General features: G+C 43.6%; 1 protein-coding gene across 1 annotated transcript; it reads left to right on the plus strand.

The window, feature by feature from the left end:
• The first annotated feature begins 6 nt into the window (after positions 1 to 6).
• Positions 7 to 18903, plus strand: LOC121577075 (transcription initiation factor TFIID subunit 3). The gene is made up of 7 exons (XM_041890828.2): positions 7 to 358; positions 4707 to 4958; positions 7880 to 9759; positions 9863 to 9945; positions 11682 to 11910; positions 17598 to 17704; positions 17955 to 18903. The coding sequence occupies exons 1-7, from the start codon at positions 193 to 195 to the stop codon at positions 18067 to 18069; spliced, it is 2832 nt and encodes a 943-aa protein (XP_041746762.1). The 5' UTR covers positions 7 to 192; the 3' UTR covers positions 18070 to 18903.
• Positions 18904 to 19128: the final 225 nt, after the last annotated feature.

A 19128-nucleotide genomic window follows, 5' to 3' on the forward strand; every position in this document is an offset into this window, starting at 1 on the left:
GATGGGTTTGTCGGTGGAAACAAGATGGCGGCTCTGGCAAGAGCGCCAACATATTTACTCGAATAGATGTCAGAATTATCCCTCATCGAGCATTTTGTTCACAACCTGCACGTCTTTCATGCATCATGAAGACCAGGAGGATGTTTTATAGTAGGGATTGAATAAGCTAGGACCGTTACTAAAGTCAGCGAGATGTGCGAGAGCTATGCCCGCTCGCTGCTGCGTGTGTCGGTGGCGCAGATCTGCCAAGCGCTGGGCTGGGATGCAGTGCAGCTCACAGCCTGCGACCTGCTCTCCGATGTTCTGCACAGATATATCCAGCAGTTAGCCAGGGGTTGTCATCGTTACTCGGAGCTCTGTAAGTACTGTATTTCAGACATGTCTACTGTAAATGAAATTAATCTGTCTAGGTATTGGATCGCATTGTTTATTCCACGCTCTGTGACTAGCGCCCTCTCCAATCGAGGCCTAGTAGTGCTAAGGTTGTCAGAGAAGTGTACAGTAAAGTTAGCCTAGGTGCTAGTACTAGTTAGCTATGTTAGCTAGCCACATTATGTAAACAATGACTAGGTTTGTTTGCAAAAGTAATTTCCCAAATATTGCATGTATTTAATGTTTAGCTAACTACAGTCATTATATACATTTAGTCGCTTATGACCATGGTTGTTTCTCAATTTGAAACAGGTCATACTGTGGTGTGTGTGCTAACTAGCTAGCTCAGATGTCAACATGGGGGAGTGTTCTAACATACTGTAGTTCCAAAGAAAACAGTGTGGCATCTTGTATAGAAATGGCTTAAACAAATACTAGGTAACGTTAGCAGTAAATGCCACTGTCTTTCCTGGGGTGAAATTAATCAATTATTTGCTGAAGACATAATTGATATTCTAAAAAATAACTTCTGTCTGATTTTTGACATTATCTTACATTATGCAATGGTGTAAGAGACTTCACTCAGTTTCCTATAGTGTGTATAATATAGACGGGTTGGTTGTTTAGCAACAAAACCGACGCATGCACAACTATGGGGCAAAACAGACAGTGTTGGCTTAGATTGTTGACAACATGTAAACTATATTTCGTCACCAATCTTTATTGCAAACATAAATACATTTGCACAATGTCATGAGCACTTGGTGTCTCTCAAATACATCGTTACAGTTGTTGGTTAGCTCGCTAGCTACAGTTGAAGTCGGAAGTTTACATACACTTAGGTTGGAGTCATTAAAAGTGGTTTTTCAACCACTCCACAAATTTCTTGTTAACAAACTATAGTTTTGGCAAGTCGGTTAGGACATCTATTTTGTGCATGACACAACTAATTTTTCCAACTATTGTTTACAGACATATTATTTCACTTATAGTTCACTGTATCACAATTCCAGTGGGTCAGAAGTTTACATACACTAAATTGACTGTGCCTTTAAACAGCTTGGAAAATTCCAGAAAATGATGTCATGGCTTTAGAAGCTTCTGATAGGCTAATTGACATTATTTGAGACAATTGGAGGTGTACCTGTGGATGTGTTTCAAGGCCTACCTTCAAACTCAGTGCCTCTTTGCTTGACATCATGGGAAAATCAAAAGAAATCAGCAAAGACCTCAGAAAAAAATGTGTCTGGTTCATCCTTGGGAGCAATTTCCAAACGCCTGAAGGTACTACGTTCATCTGTACAAACAATAGTACGCAAGTATAAACACCATGGGACCACGCAGCCGTCATACAGCTCAGGAAGGAGACGCATTCTGTCTCCTAGAGATGAACGTACTTTGGTGCGAAAAGTGCAAATCAATCCCAGAACAACAGCAAAGGACCTTGTGAAGATGCTGGAGGAAACCGGTACAAAAGTATCTATATCCACAGTAAAACGAGTCCTATATCTACATAACCTGAAAGGCCGCTCAGCAAGGAAGAAGCCACTGCTCCAAAACCGCCATAAAAAAGCCAGACTATGGTTTGCAACTGCACATGGGGAAAAATATCATACTTTTTGGAGAAATGTCCTCTGGTCTGATGAAACAAAAATAGAACAGTTTGGCCATAATGACCATCGTTATGTTTGGAGGAAAAAGGGGGTCGCTTGCAAGCCGAAGAACACCATCCCAACCGTGAAGCACAGGGGGGGCAGCATCATGCTGTGGGGGTGCTTTGCTGCAGGAGGGACTGGTGCACTTCACAAAATAGATGGCATCATGAGGATGGAAAATTATGTGGATATATTGAACCAACATCTCAAGACATCAGTCAGGAAGTTAAAGCTTGGTCGCAAATGGGTCTTCCAAATGGACAATGACCCCAAGTATACAGGTAAAAGTCAGTAAATTAGAATATTTTGAAAAACTTGATTTATTTCAGTAATTGCATTCAAAAGGTGTAACTTGTACATTATATTTATTCATTGCACACAGACTGATGCATTCAAATGTTTATTTCATTTAATTTTGATGATTTGAAGTGGCAACAAATGAAAATCCAAAATTCCGTGTCACAAAATTAGAATATTGTGTAAGGGTTACATTTTGAAGACACCTGGTGCCACAAACTAATCAGCTGATTAACTCAAAACACCTGCAAAGGGCTTTAAATGGTCTCTCAGTCCAGTTATGAAGCCTACACAAACATGGGGAAGACTTCAGATTTGACAGCTGTCCAAAAGGCGACCATCGACACATTGCACAAGGAGGGAAAGACACAAAAGGTTATTGCAGAAGAGGCTGGCTGTTCTCAGAGCTCTGTGTCCAAACACATTAATAGAGAGGCAAAGGGAAGGAAAAACTGTGGTCAGAAAAAGTGTACAAGCGATAGGGATCACCGCGCCCCTAGTCAAGATTGTGAAAAAAAACCCATTCAAAAATGTGGGGGAGATTCACAAGGAGTGGACAGCTGCTGGAGTCAGGGCTTCAAGATCCACCACCAAGAGACGCTTGAAAGACATGGGTTTCAACTGCCGCATACCTCGTGTCAAGCCACTGTTGACCAAGAAACAGCGCGAAAAGCGTCTCACCTGGGCTAAGGAAAAAAAGAGCTGGACTGCTGCTGAGTGGTCTAAAGTCATGTTTTCTGACGAAAGCAAATTTTGCATTTCCTTTGGAAATCGAGGTCCCAGAGTCTGGAGGAAGACAGGAGAGGCACAGGATCCACGTTGCCTGAAGTCTAGTGTAAAGTTTCCACCATCAGTGATGGTTTGGGGTGCCATGTCATCTGCTGGTGTCGGTCCACTCTGTTTCCTGAGATCCAGGGTCAACGCAGCCGTCTACCAGCAAGTTTTAGAGCACTTCATGCTTCCTGCTGCTGACCTGCTCTATGGAGATGGAGATTTCAGGTTCCAACAGGACTTGGCGCCTGCACACAGCGCAAAATCTACCCGATGCCTGGTTTTACGGACCATGGTATTTCTGTTCTAAATTGGCCAGCCAACTCCCCTGACCTTAGCCCCATAGAAAATCTGTGGGGTATTGTGAAAAGGAAGATGCAGAATGCCAGACCCAACAACGCAGAAGAGTTGAAGGCCACTATCAGAGCAACCTGGGCTCTCATAACACCTGAGCAGTGCCAGAAACTCATCGACTCCATGCCACGCCGCATTAATGCAGTAATTGAGGCAAAAGGAGCTCCAACCAAGTATTGAGTATTGTACATGCTCATATTTTTCATTTTCATACTTTTCAGTTGGCCAACATTTCTAAAAAATCCCTTTTTTGTATTAGCCTTAAGTAATATTCTAATTTTGTGACACACGGAATTTTGGATTTTCATTTGTTGCCACTTCAAATCATCAAAATTAAATGAAATAAACATTTGAATGCATCAGTCTGTGTGCAATGAATAAATATAATGTACAAGTTACACCTTTTGAATGCAATTACTGAAATAAATCAAGTTTTTCAAAATATTCTAATTTACTGACTTTTACCTGTACTTCCAAAGTTGTGGCAAAATGGCTTAAGGACAACAAAGTCAATGTATTGGAGTGGCCATCACAAAGCCCTGACCTCAATCCTATAGAACATTTGTGGCCAGAACTGAAAAGGTGTGTGCGAGCAAGGAGGCCTACAAACCTGACTCAGTTACACCAGCTCTGTCAGGAGGAATGGGCAAATTTCACCCAACTTATTGTGGGAAGCTTGTGGAAGGCTACCTGACACATTTGACCCAAGTTAAACAATTTAAAGGCAATGGTACCAAATACTAATTGAGTGTATGTAAACTTCTGACCCACTGGGAATGTGATGAAAGAAATAAAAGCTGAAATAAATAATTCTCTCTACTATTATTCTGACATTTCACATTCTTAAAATAAAGTGGTGATCCTAACTGACCTAAGACAGGGAATTTTTACATTTACATTTTTAGTCATTTAGCAGACGCTCTTATCCAGAGCGACACTAGGATTAAATGTCAGGAATTGTTAAAAACTGAGTTTAAATGTATTTGGCTAAGGTGTATGTAAACTTCCGACTTCAACTGTAATGTTAGCTATATTGGCATAGACGTGACTTCAGTCAAAACACCTCAAAACAAGACATGGTATCTGGCCATCCAGAATCACAAAAACATCCAGACCTTTGCCCCATTGAAGTGTGCACATCGTTTTCGACGTTGTCAGCTAACCCATCTATAGTACAGTATCACATATGCATGCATAGAAGGAGGAGACATAAAGGTTTGATCATGTCTCATGCATGCACTTTTCCCCTCCTCCTAGATGGGCGAACAGACCCAGTATTGGAGGACGTGGGCCAGGCCTTCAGACTGCTGGGGGTGAGCCTGTCTGAGCTGGAGGACTATGTCCATAACCTGGAGCCTGTGGGGTTCTCCCAGCAGACGCCGCTCTTCCCCCTCAGCAAAAATAACATGCTGCAGTTCCCTCAGCCTGGAGTGGGGGTCCGGGGGGATGCCGAGGAGAGGAAGGAATACATTCCAGATTATATGCCACCCTTGGTCTCCTTGCAAGAAGGTGGGGGCTTTAACAATATTCTGTGTGTGTGTGTGGGACTTGTGTGTGTGAGACTAGGGCTGTGGTGGTCATTAAATTTTGTCAGCCGGTTATTGTCATGTAAATGACTGCCGGTCTCACGGCAATTGACCGTTATTTAACATAAGCACATTTAGCATCTCCAGGCCTCCACAGGTGATATTCCACCAAAACTCTGTATGCCATGGGCTCTCCAAACCTGTTCCTGCAGCTACCCAGTGCATAATTTGTTTTCACAATGAAACATATTTCATTAAACTGTTGACAGCGCCTCTCTCTGCACGCTCAAGAAGGAATGAAGGAGAGAGAGGCGGAGATGGAAACGCACAGTGGTGAGATATTCTGTTGCTAAAGGTAATGTGTCAGCCTATTAATTATGAAAATATTAAAAATGCCTTATTACTAGGCTATTCAAATACAAATTCACTATAATTGTAGGCTAACACAAAGCCGCCCTGCACAACCAACAGCATCGCCTAGGCCTATACGTTCTCTCCTAGACTCATGGATAGAAAGTTTGGAGTGTAGCATAAGGTAACCAGCCCATCCAGTATGCATAATGCAGTTCACACTGAAAGGCAAGTACTATAATTATTTTTATTTTTTAAACGTGTGTATTTTACCTCCTTTTTCTCCCCAATTTCGATCTTGTCTCTTTCGCTACAACTCCCCAACGTACTCGGGAGGCGAAGGTTGAGTCATGCGTCCTCCGAAACATGACCCACCTAACCGCGCTTCTTAACACCCGCCCGCTTAACCCGGAAGCCAGCCGCACCAATGTGTCGGAGGAAACACTGTTCAACTGACAACCGAGGTCAGCCTGCAGGTGCCCGGCCCACCACAAGGAGTCACTAGAGCGCGATGAGCCAAGTGACTTCTTCCACATTGTGTTGTGTTACAGCCTGAATTTAAAATTGATTTTGTGTCACTGGCCTAGACACAATACCCCATAATGTTAAAGGGAAATTATGTTTTTAAATATTTTTACAAATTAATAAAAAAGGAAAAGCTGAAATGTATTCAACCCCTTTGTTATAGCAAGCCTAAATAAGTTCAGGAGTAAATATTTACTTAACAAGTCACATAATAAGTTGCATGGACTCAATCGGTGTTCAATAATAGTGTTTAACATGATTTTTGAATGACTACCTCGTCTCTGTACCCCACACATACAATTATCTGTAAGGTCCCTCAGTCTAGCAGTGAATTTCAAACACAGATTCAACCACAAAGACCAGGGAGGTTTTCCAATGGGGCAAAGAAAAGGAGAGCACTTAATATCCCTTTCAGCATGGTGAAGTTATTAATTACACTTTGGATGGTGTATCAAAACACCCAGTCACTACAAAGATACAGGCATCCTTCCTAACTCAGTTGCCGCTCAGGGATTTCACCATGGGGCCAATGGTGACTTTAAAACAGTTTCAGAGTTTAATGACTGTGATAGGAGCACTGAGGATGGATCAACAACATTGAAGTTACTACTTAATACTTACCTAATTGACAGAGTGAAAAGAAGGAAGTACAGAATAAAAATATTCCATAATATGCATCCTGTTTTACAACAAGGCACTAAAGTAATACTGCAATTAACTTTTTGTCCTGAATACAAAGTGTTATGTTTGGGGCAAATCCAATACAACACATTACTGAGTACCACTCTTCATCATGTTATGGGTATCCTTGTAATCGTTAAGGACTGGTTAGTTTTTCAGGATAAAAAAGAAACGTAATGGAGCTAAGCACAGGCAAAATACTAGAGGAAAACCTGGTTCAGTCTGCTTTCCACCAGACACTGGGAGATGAATTCACCTTTCACTAGGACAATAACGTAAAACATAAGGCCATATCTACAGTGGAGTTGCTTACCAAGAAGACAGTGAATGTTCCTGAGTGGCCAAGTTACATTTTTGACTTAAATCTGCTTGAAAATCTATGGCAAGACTTGAAAATGTTTTTGACAGAGCTTGAAGAATTTTGAAGAGAATAATGGGCAAATATTGTACAATCCAATTGTGCAAAGCTCATAGAGACTTACCCAGAAAGACTCACAGCTGTAATCGCTGCCAAAGGTGATTCTAACATGTATTGACTCAGGGGTATTTCTGTATTTCATTTTCAATACATTTGCAAAAGTTTCTAAAAAATATGTTTTCACTTTGTCATTATGGGGTGTAGTGTGTAGATGGGTAAAATAAATATATATATGAATTCAGGCTGTAACACAACAAAATGTAGAATAAGTCGAGGGGTATGAATACTTTCTAAAGGCACTGTATGCTTATGGGTGTTTTTGATTTAATCATAACCTTAGAAAGTGCTGTCCATTTAGTTGTTTGGCTTTGAAACAACATCCACAATGACCATGTTTTCCACTCAGTTTCAACCTGTTGTTGAACTTCTTTCTTCAAATTGATCATCACAGTGAGCTGAGTTTTAAAAGCATGATACTCTTTTGATGATGAGTGTTTGATGTGATTTTCGATTGCATTTGCATTGATGTCGGAGTGGTTAGAGGGACAATAGAGCGCTGAGTACCAGGCCATTAGCAACCTGATAGTTGTTAACGAGTTCGGTACTGAACACATGTCCAGAGTGCATAAGAGGAGATTACCGTGACCCAACGGTCACGTGGAATTTGACTGCGGTTATGACTCATGACTGCTGGAGTGGCGGTAATACGGTCACTGCAACAGCCCTATGTGAGACACGTGTGCGTGCATTTGTGTGTTAATGGGGTTACGGTACTCAGATAATCAATGCTTTTTTCTTTTGTCCTTTAATACAATACTAATCAGAGGGCAATATTGATTGAATGACAGTGATGAACCTTTGACTCGCTCTCTCTGCCTCTCTCTTCTGTGTCTCATCCTCTCTCCCCCTCTCTCTTCTCCCATCTATAGAAGAGGAGGAGGAAGAAGCCCTGGCTGACATGGGCACCTCTGCCGAGGCCATGCAGGTCCCGCTGGACGATACAGACGAGGACATGGATGACGACGAGGCGGTGAACGATGAGAACCACCCTGTGAAGAGACACCTGGACAGCCCCGACGCCGCCATGGGTATGATGCCCACCTCCAAGAGGCCCCGCATGCACCCCGGCTTTAGCCCCGACTGGAGCATGGAGCCCAGGGAGCCCCTCACCTCCCTCAACCCCCAGCGTGTCCCTCCAGGCATGATGGCTTCCCATTCCCACGACAGCATGGGTTCAATGTCTCTGTCCCCAGAGACACCTGGGCCTCCAACGTTGTTCAGACCCCAGCCGGTGACCCCAGGGAGACACTCTGATCATAAGTCTCATGGCGGTCAAGGCCGCAAAGGACCCAAAGGCTCATCCCCCGGTAGGCCACGGACTAAGTCCCCCAAGGGGGTCAATGCTGGTGGGGCTATGTCAGGCAGCCCCATCCGCTCGCCCAAATCTTCCAAGGAGCAGAAAAAGTCCCCGGGCAGGACCAAGAGCCCTAAAAGTCCCAAGAGCCCCAAGATGGGCTCTGGAGTCAAGTCTGGTTCTCAGGGCAAAGCGGAGGCTCAGGCTCAGGTCCTGGCCCTACAGAGACTGCCCCTGTCAGCCCTCAGCGAAAGGATGGGGAAGGAAAACATCCACGTGCTGCAAAGCCTGGAGGACCGCGAGCTGGCGGGTTTCGTCTCTGGTAAACTCGGCGAACCCGGCGGCGACAACGCTGATATTGACGATTCTATCGACGCCGTGATCGCCAGGGCATGCGCCGAGCGAGAGCCTGACCCTTTTGCCTTCTCATCGGGCTCCGAGTCGGAGAGTGATGGCTTCTCCTCTCCACGGAGGCTTACTATCATGGAGCCAGGGGGAACGCCTAAGCTCTCACTGGATGCCAACAGCCTGGATAAAGACACGTCCATGCCGCTTCACCTCAACGCAGGCAGTGGCCCCGGGAACTGGACCATGGACGACTCCATCAACGAGGTCATACGTAAAGTAAACCAGGGAGGTCCCAATGCGGCACACCCCCAGGGCGAATCGTACCTGTCCTCAGCATCCGCCTCGCCCCCGACCCCTGAGCCCCTCCTCAAGATGTACGAGGAGAAGAACAAGCTTGTCTCCTCGGCTGACATCAAGAAGAAACTCAAGAAGGAGCTGAAGACCAAGATGAAGAAGAAGGAGAAGGGAGAGAAGCCAAAAGATAAAGAGAGGGACAAGGGGAAGATGAAGGAGAAGAACAAGGATAAGAACAAAGATTCTTTCTCCAAGGAGGCCAAGATGCCGTGGAAGGACTTCGGTAACAAGGACGACGACCTCAGGGAACACTTCCTGGGTCAGAGGTCAGGGTTCAGCGGACCAGAGGGCTCCATGATCAAGATCAAGTCGCGAGATGGAGGGGATGGCAGTGGCAGGAAGGAGAAGGACAAACACAAAGACAAGAAGAAGGACAAGGAGAAGAGCAAGAAGGGAAAAGACAAGCGGGACAAGGGTAAGGACAGGCAGAAGATATCCTCCCTCACCCCGTTCGGTTTGGGTGACATGCCTGCCCTGTTCAGCCCGTCCACGTGTCTCCGCATCCCCTCCATGCTGCCTCCTCTTCCCCCTATCCTCCAGGAAAAGGATGTGAAGAGCAAGGAGAAGGACAAGAAGAAAGACAAGAAGGAGAAGAAGAAGAAGAAAGATAAAGACAAGGAGAAGGAAAAGGAGAGGGAAAAGTCCAAGGAGAAGGAGAGGGAGAAAGAGGAGAAGAGGAAAGAGAAGGAGAAAGAGAAGGAGAAACGAGAGAAGGAGAAAGACAAGGAAAAAGAGAGGATTAGGCTAGAAAAGGTAACTTGTGTTTTCCCAGTGTTGATTTATAGTGTAGCATTTATAACACAGTGAATCAACACACACACTAACTGGTTGCTCTCCTTTCTTCCCTCTGTCACAGGTGAAAGTGGAGACTCCAGTAGCTGTCCCATCACCAGTCATCCCCAGGCTTACCCTAAGGGTGGGGGCTGGCCAGGACAAAATGTACGTTTCTCAATTCAATTCAACTTTCTTTCCATTTATATGTCCCTTTATTTAACTTACAGTGCATTCGGAAAGTATTCAGACCCCTTCACTTTTTTACAGCCTTATTCTAAAAATGTATTTCTAAAAAACAATCCTCATCAACCTACACACAATACCCCATAATGACGAAGCGAAAACAGGTTAAAGATAAATCAAAACAGAAATACCTTATTTACATAAGTATTCAGACCCTTTGCTATGAGACTCGAAATTGAGCTCAGGTGCATCTTACGTTTTAGTCATTTAGCAGACGCTCTTATCCAGAGCTACTTACAGTTAGTGAGTGCATACATTTTCATACTGGCCCCCCGTGGGAAACGAACCCACAACCCTGGCGTTGCAAGCGCCATGCTCTACCAACTGAGCTACAGGGGACTACACAATTGAGCTCAGGTGCATCCTGTTTCCATTGATCATCTTTGAGATGTTTCTACAACTTGATTGGAGTCCACCTGTGGTAAATTCAATTGATTGGACATGATTTGGAAAGGCACACACCTGTCTATATAAGGTCCCACAGTTGACAGTGCATGTCAGAGCAAAAACCAAGGCATGAGGTCAAAGGAATTGTCCGTAGAGCTCCGAGACAGGATTGTGTCGAGGCACAGATCTGGGGAAGCTCCAGAGTTCCTCTGTGGAGATGGGAGAACCTTCCAGAAGGACAACCATCTCTGCAGCACTCCACCAATCAGCCACTCCTCAGTAAAAGGCACATGACAACCCGCTTGGAGTTTGCCAAAAGGCACCTAAAGGACTCTCAGACCATGAGAAGCAAGATTCTGGTCTGATGAAACCAAGATTGAACTCTTTGGCCTGAATGCCAAGCGTCACGTCTGGAGGAAACCAGGCACCGCTCATCACCTGGCCAATACCATCCCTACGGTGAAGCATGGTGGTGGCAGCATCATGCTGTTGGGATGTCTTTCAGCGGCAGGGCCAATGAGACTAGTCAGGATCGAGGGAAAGATGAAGGGAGCAAAGTACAGAGAGATCCTTGATGAAAACCTGCTCCACAGCGCTCAGGACCTCAGACTGGGGCGAAGGTTCACCTTCCAACAGGACAACGACCCTAAGCACACAGCCAAGACAACGCAGGAGTGGCTTCGGGACAAGTCTCTGAATGTCCTTGAGTGGCCCAGCCAGAGCCCGGACTTGAACCCGATCAAACATCTCTGGAGAGACCTGAAAATAGCTGTGCAGCGACGCTCCATCCAACCTGACAGAGCTTGAGAGGATCTGCAGAGAAGAATTTGTAAGTCGCTCTGGATAAGAGCGTCTGCTAAATGACTTAAATGTAAGAATGGGAGAAACTCCCCAAATACAGGTGTGCCAAGTTTGTAGCGTCATACCCAAAGGTGCTTCAACAAAGTACTGAGTAAAGGGTCTGAATACTTATGTAAATGTGATATTTAATTATATATAAAAAAAATTGGGGGGGGGGGGGTTATTGTGTGTAGATTGATGAGGGGTCTGAATACTTTCCCGAATGCACTGTAATTTGTCCACATCATACATTACATCAAACTCATACAGACACAGATGAAACCATACATAGAAGTACTGTACTTAACTCATTTTGTTGGCTCTATGTGCTGCAAGGCAGCTGTATTGTTGATCCGCATGCAGTAATGTGTCATAGGCTCTGGTTTGATATCTCTCTCTCCCCCTCTATTTCTCTTTATATCCATCTCCAGAGTTATCAGCAAGGTGGTTCCCAATTCAGAGCCACCACTGCCGCCACCCAAGATGCCAGCACCCAAGATCCCCGCCACCAAATCAGGACCTGGCAGTCGCCTTCAGCCCCCACCACCTCCCCCAGTATTGTCCCCAGTTGTACCCTCGTTGCTCTCCCCCGCCTCCATTCTGTCCTCCAGCAAACTGCCTGTACGCAGTGTGATCACTGAAACTGTCAGAACATACGTGGTGAGTCCCAGTCAGACCCTCTACATCAATCATATACATAATTATGTATCTGTCATGCTTATCCTCTATCTCAGGGGTTCTCAAACTTTTGGGGGCCGGGGACCCCTTTTGTGATAGCAAATCCATCAGGGACCCCTCAGGTGCTATACAAATAAAATACAAGGAGTTTTACTATGACGTCTGCAGTGCATAGCTGGACTAGTGTTGTCACGACACCAGAATTTTGACTTCGGTACCAGGTTTAGTATCACGATACTCGATACCAAAACGATACCACGGCAAAAAAAGAAGGCATATTAGCCAAAGTCACAGAATGGCACTTGATCCAGACAGATAAACTCAGCTACTGCTCTGTTCAATCATTACATTTGACATTTTTATGTCAAATCTTTCAGAGACAGACATATATGCATTAATGAATAAATTATACAATCATACAATTAATGTGATTTTGTTTTTACCAATCTAACTACATAACAAAATAATGGTAATTTATTTGAATGGTAAATCTCTATTGATAAACTGGGTAAATCAAGATGTAGCTTAGGCCTATTCACAATACAGGTGAATGCATATTCAATAGGAGTGTGTGTTGCATTGAGTTATTGAGCTTGTTTTGGCTGATTTCATGGGGCTACAGATGAAAAACAATCTGTTTCCCTTCCATTTGGGACTTATTTTATTGTACTGATCATCAATATTTGCATAGAAGTAGCTTATTTTATAAAAGTGCACGCTGTCTCTTTAACCAGTAATGACTCATTCACAAGGCAAGAGAGCCCTATTCACACAGTCAGTTCGCTGAGGCATAGGTAATCTTTGGGAGAGACGTGACAGAGAACGATTTTAAGTGAATTAATAAAGTTGGTGGCAATCAGCTTTGAAATCAGCATATTTCGCTTTATGGTTTGGTATCACAAACAAAGTACTAGGGTAGTGAATTGATGTTAGCTTCAGCTGTAAGCTAGCAAGGAAAGTTAGCCTACAGATTTTCTTGCATTGTAAAGTGTTCGGGGACATCGGCTGCACTGATACAGACTTGATCCGTGAGACACATTTGACAGAAGTACCTAAATATACAGTGCCTTTGGAAAGTATTCAGAGTCTGAATTTCAGACCCCTTGACTTTTTCCACATTTTGTTACGTTACACCTTATTCTAACATGGATTAAATAAAACAATTTCCTACACACAATACCCCATAATGACAAAGCGAAAACAGGTTTTTAGAAATGTTTGCAAATGTACTAAAAACAGAAATACCTTATTTACATAAGTATTCAGACCCTTTGCTATGAGACTCGAAATTGAGCTCAGGTGCGTCCTGTTTTCATTGATCATCCTTGTGATGTTTCTACAACTTGGATGGAGTCCACCTGTGGTAAATTCAATTGATTGGACATGATTTGAAAGGCACACGCCTGTCTATATAAGGTCCCACAGTTGACATTATGGGGTATTGTGTGTAGATTGATGAGGGGGGAAAAAACAATTTAATCAATTTTAGAATGAGACTGAACCCTAACAAAATGTGGAAAAGGTCAAGGGGTCTGAATACTTTCTGAAGGCACTGTGTGTATATATGTATATATATATATATATATATATATATATATATATATATATATATATATATATATATATATATATATATATATATATATATATATATATTTTCCACACACACACACACACACACACACACACACACACACACACACACACACACACAGTGGGGGGAAAAAGTATTTAGTCAGCCACCAATTGTGCAAGTTCTCCCACTTAAAAAAGATGAGAGAGGCCTGTAATTTTCATCATAGGTACACATCAACTATGACGACAAATTGAGAGAAAAAAATCCAGAAAATCACATTGTAGGATTTTTTATGAATTTATTTGCAAATTATGGTGGAAAATAAGTATTTGGTCACCTACAAACAAGCAAGATTTCTGGCTCTCACAGACCTGTAACTTCTTCTTTAAGAGGCTCCTCTGTCCTCCACTTGTTACCTGTATTAATGGCACCTGTTTGAACTTGTTATCAGTATAAAATACACCTGTCCACAACCTCAAACAGTCACACTCCAAACTCCACTATGGCCAAGACCAAAGAGCTGTCAAAGGACACCAGAAACAAAATTGTAGACCTGCACCAGGCTGGGAAGACTGAATCTGCAATAGGTAAGCAGCTTGGTTTGAAGAAATCAACTGTGGGAGCAATTATTAGGAAATGGAAGACATACAAGACCACTGATAATCTCCCTAGATCTGGGGCTCCACGCAAGATCTCACCCCGTGGGGTCAAAATGATCACAGGAACGGTGAGCAAAAATCCCAGAACCACACGGGGGGACCTAGTGAATGACCTGCAGAGAGCTGGGACCAAAGTAACAAAGCCTACCATCAGTAACACACTCGCCGCCAGGGACTCAAATCCTGCAGTGCCAGACGTGTCCCCCCTGCTTAAGCCAGTACATGTCCAGGCCCGTCTGAAGTTTGCTAGAGTGCATTTGGATGATCCAGAAGAGGATTGGGAGAATGTCATTGGTCAGATGAAACCAAAATAGAACGTTTTGGTAAAAACTCAACTCTGCCGTGTTTGGAGGACAAAGAATGCTGAGTTGCATTCAAAGAACACCATACCTACTGTGAAGCATGGGGGTGGAAACATCATGCTTTGGGGCTGTTTTCTGCAAAGGGACCAGGACGACTGATCCGTGTAAAGGAAAGAATGAATGGGGCCATGTATCGTGAGATTTTGAGTGAAAACCTCCTTCCATCAGCAAGGGCAACGAAGGAGTGGCTTCGTAAGAAGCATTTCAAGGTCCTGGAGTGGCCTAGCCAGTCTCCAGATTTCAACCCCATAGAAAATCTTTGGAGGGAGTTGGAAGTCCGTGTTGCCCAGCGACAGCCCCAAAACATCACTGCTCTAGAGGAGATCTGCATGGAGGAATGGGCCAAAATACCAGCAACAGTGTGTGAAAATCTTGTGGAGACTTACAGAAAACGTTTGACCTGTGTCATTGCCAACAAAGGGTATATAACAAAGTATTGAGAAACTTTTGTTATTGACCAAATACTTATTTTCCACCATAATTTGCAAATATATTCATAAAAAATCCTACAATGTGATTTTCTGGATTTTTCCCCCTCATTTTGTCTGTCATAGTTGACGTGTACCTATGATGAAAATTACAGGCCTCTCTCATCTTTTTAAGTGGGAGAACTTGCACAATTGGTGGCTGACTAAATACTTTTTTTCCCCCACTGTGTGTATGTATATATATATATATATATATATATGTCACCTTTATTTAACCAGGTAAGCCAGTTGAGAACAAGTTCTCATTTACAACTGCGACCTGGCCAAGATAAAGCAAAGCAGTGCGATTAAAAACAACAACACAGAGTTACATATGGGGTAAAAAAACAAAGTCTAAAATATATATACAGTGTGTGCAAATGTAGCAAGTTATGGAGGTAAGGCAATAAATAGGCTATAGTGCAAAATAATTACAATTAGTATTAACACTGGAATGCTAGATGTGCAAGAGATTATGTGCAAATAGAGATACCGGAGTGCAAAAGAGCAAAATCAATAACAATATAGGGATGAGGTAGTTGGGTGGGCTAATTTCAGATGGGCTGTGTACAGGTGCAGTGATCGGTAAGCTGCTCTGACAACTGATGCTTAAAGTTAGTGAGGGAGATGTCTCCAGCTTCAGAGATTTTTGCAATTCGTTCCAGTCATTGGCAGCAGAGAACTGGAAGGAATGGCGGCCAAAGGAGGTGTTGGCTTTGGGGATGACCAGTGAGATATACCTGCTGGAGCGCAGACTACGGGTGGGTGCTGCTATGGTGACCAATGAGCTAAGATAAGGCAGGGATTTGCCTAGCAGTGATTTATAGATGGCCTGGAGCCAGTGGGTTTGACGACGAACATGTAGTGAGGACCAGCCAACAAGAGCGTACAGGTCACAGTGGTGAGTAGTGTATGGGGCTTTGGAGACAAACGGATGGCACTGTGATAGACTACATCCAATTTGCTAAGTAGAGTGTTGGAGGCTATTTTGTAAATGACATCGCCGAAGTCAAGGATCGGTAGGATAGTCCGTTTACGAGGGCATGTTTGGCAGCATGAGTGAAGGAGGCTTTGTTGCGAAATAGGAAGCAGATTCTAGATTTAACTTTGGATTGGAGATTCTTAATGTGAGTCTGGAAGGAGAGTTTACAGTCTAACCAGACACCTAGGTATTTGTAGTTGTCCACATACTCTAGGTCAGACCCGTCGAGAGTAGTGATTCTAGTCGGGTGGGCGGGTGCCAGCAGCGTTCGATTGAAGAGCATGCATTTAGTTTTGAACCCTGTGGCACCCCAGGGTACAGAAGGTACGGTGGGATTCGAAATGGTCGGTGATCTGTTTGTTAACTTGGCTTTCAAATACTTTCGAAAGGCAGGGCAGGATGGATATAGGTCTGTAACAGTTTGGATCTAGAGTGTCACCCCCTTTGAAGAGGGGGATAACCGCGGCAGCTTTCCAATCTCTGGGGATCTCAGACGTTACGAAAGAGAGGTTGAACAGGCTAGTAATAGGGGTTGCGACAATTTCGGCGGCTAGTTTTAGAAAGAAAGGGTCCAGATTGTCTAGCCCAGCTGATTTGTAGGGGTCCAGATTTTGCAGCTCTTTTCAGTTGGGGTGCAGAGTTGGTGGCCGGGGTAGTGGTAGCCAGGTGGAAAGCATGGCCAGCCGTAGCAAAATGCTTGTTGATTATTGTAGATTTATCGGTGGTGATAGTGTTTCCTAGCCTCAGTGCAGTGGGCAGCTGGGAGGAAGTGCTCTTATTCTCCATGGACTTTACAGTGTCCCAAAACTTTTTGGAGTTAGTGCTACAGGATGCAAATTTCTGTTTGAAAAAGTTAGCCTTTGCTTTCCTGACTGCTTGTGTATATTGGTTCCTAACTTCCCTGAAAAGTTGCATATCGCGGGGGCTATTTGATGCTAATGCAGTACGCCACAGGATGGTTTTGTGCTGGTCAAGGGCAGTCAAGTCTGAGGAGAACCAGGGGCTATATCTGTTCTTAGTTCTGTATTTTTTTGAACGGGGCATGTTTATTTAAGATTGAGAGGAAATTATTTTTAAAGAACAACCAGGCATCCTCTACTGACGGAATGAGATCTATATCCATCCAGGATACCTGGGCCAGGTCAATTAGGAAGGCCTGCTCGCTAAAGTGTTTTAGGGAGCGTTTGACAGTGATGAGGGGTGGTCGTTTGACCGCGGACCCGTTACGGACGCAGGCAATAAGGCAGTGATCGCTGAGATCCTGGTTGAAGACAGCGGAGGTGTATTTAGAGGGTAAGTTAGTCAGGATGATATCTATGAGGGTACCCATGTTTACGGATTTAGGGTTGTACCTGGTAGGTTCGTTGATAATTTGTGTGAGATTGAGGGCATCTAGTTTGGATTGTAGGATGGCCGGGGTGTTAAGCATATCCCAATTTAGGTCACCAAGCAGTACGAACTCTGAGGATAAAATATATATATTTTTACCAAACTGATTTTCATGTTCTAGTAGCGAAAAAGTACAGAAGTTTCGGTATACCGTGCAACACTAGGCTGGATGTGTGATGTATATTTTTATTTTAGTCCTGAGTGTCTTGTTGCTAACACTTTCTCTCTCTGTAGGTCCGTGATGAGTTGGGGAACCAGATCTGGATCTGTCCTGGCTGTAACAAGCCTGATGACGGCAGTCCCATGATCGGCTGTGATGACTGCGATGACTGGTACCATTGGTAAGAAACAGGCTTGGCTTCATTCATTCATTTATCTACTGTGGTTCAGTCCAGCTGATATGACTAGTTATTGCTGTAGAAGCATAGTGAGGAACATGTACTAGGATACTAGTTGTTGAACCTAAAAAATATACTTCTGCTACGATGTGGAAAGGTGATATCCACTTTTACTATGTATGTATCCCTTTTTGATCCCTCCATCTTCCCTCTTTTTTTCACTCACTCACTGATTCCGTCCTCCTCTCCTCAGGCCATGTGTTGGGATGGTCTCGGCCCCTCCCGAGGACCAGCAGTGGTTCTGTGTGAAGTGTGCCGGCAAGAAGAAGGACAAAAAACACAAGAAGCGGAAACACAAAGTGCATTGAGACTATGCAAAACAAAAGCACACTTTGGACTTCTCATTAGCTGGACTGACTGCTTCTTCAAGCCATACTGGAACACTCCTGGCACTGCTGTACAAAAATAAAACAAAGAAGTTAAAAACATGACAGATGAGACATTCACACATCCTGATGATTTTAGTGAACGTCATGAGCCTAACAGACTCTTTAACCAGCACATATTCAACCTCAGCTTTTAAGGCTACGTCCTAGTTCTGTACCCTTCTCCCAAAGGTTTTTATTTTATTTCATTTTATTTCACCTTTATTTAACCAGGTAAGCCAGTTGAGAACAAGTTCTCATTTACAACTGCGACCTGGCCAAGATAACGCAAAGCACTTGGCTTGCACACTCCCCGTCATGGATTTAAACGCATTGGATTGATGTAAGCATTGGCTGGAGAGAGTTTCCACCATTGTTTAAATCTAGAGAATTAGGTCGTAGCCTTTGTTGATGTGAGAGCCCTTGGCTCAGCGTTCAGGTGGTGTGATGTCGTCACAGAGATCATGCCTTTCCATCATTGTGGTTACAAACCGATCACTGTTGAGTTCAATGTTGTCAAAGAGAGCATGGACATGGTATAGAGAAAAATCTACATCCATCATTCATCCATCGTCATATTATTCTTGTTGTTTTGTTAGTATTTCCATAGCCTGGTCCCATATCTGTTTGTGCTGTCTTGCCAACTCCTATGGCCATTGGCTTGAGTTGGAGATGGCAAGACAGCACAAACATATCTGGGGACCAGGCTAGTATTGCCACAAAAGGAAGGTTAATAACATCGAACTGAATGACAGATTCAGATCCTGCCTGTTTAACCCCCCTTTCTGCAGTATCATTTAAATATGTCATGTATATAAAGGTGACTGCATTTGTGTGTATTATAAAATGCGTAAATACCAACTTCCAACCAAGCCAAGTGCATTTTGTTCATAGGAGGCTTCTTCTGACTTGTTAAATCCATTTCCAAATTATTGGTTTTTAACTTGAATGATTTTCTGTAATTTCTGTATATTTTTTTTTTAAATGAAAGTTAGTATTTTT

Source organism: Coregonus clupeaformis, chromosome 11, assembly GCF_020615455.1.
Source record: "Coregonus clupeaformis isolate EN_2021a chromosome 11, ASM2061545v1, whole genome shotgun sequence".
NCBI lineage: Eukaryota > Metazoa > Chordata > Actinopteri > Salmoniformes > Salmonidae > Coregonus > Coregonus clupeaformis.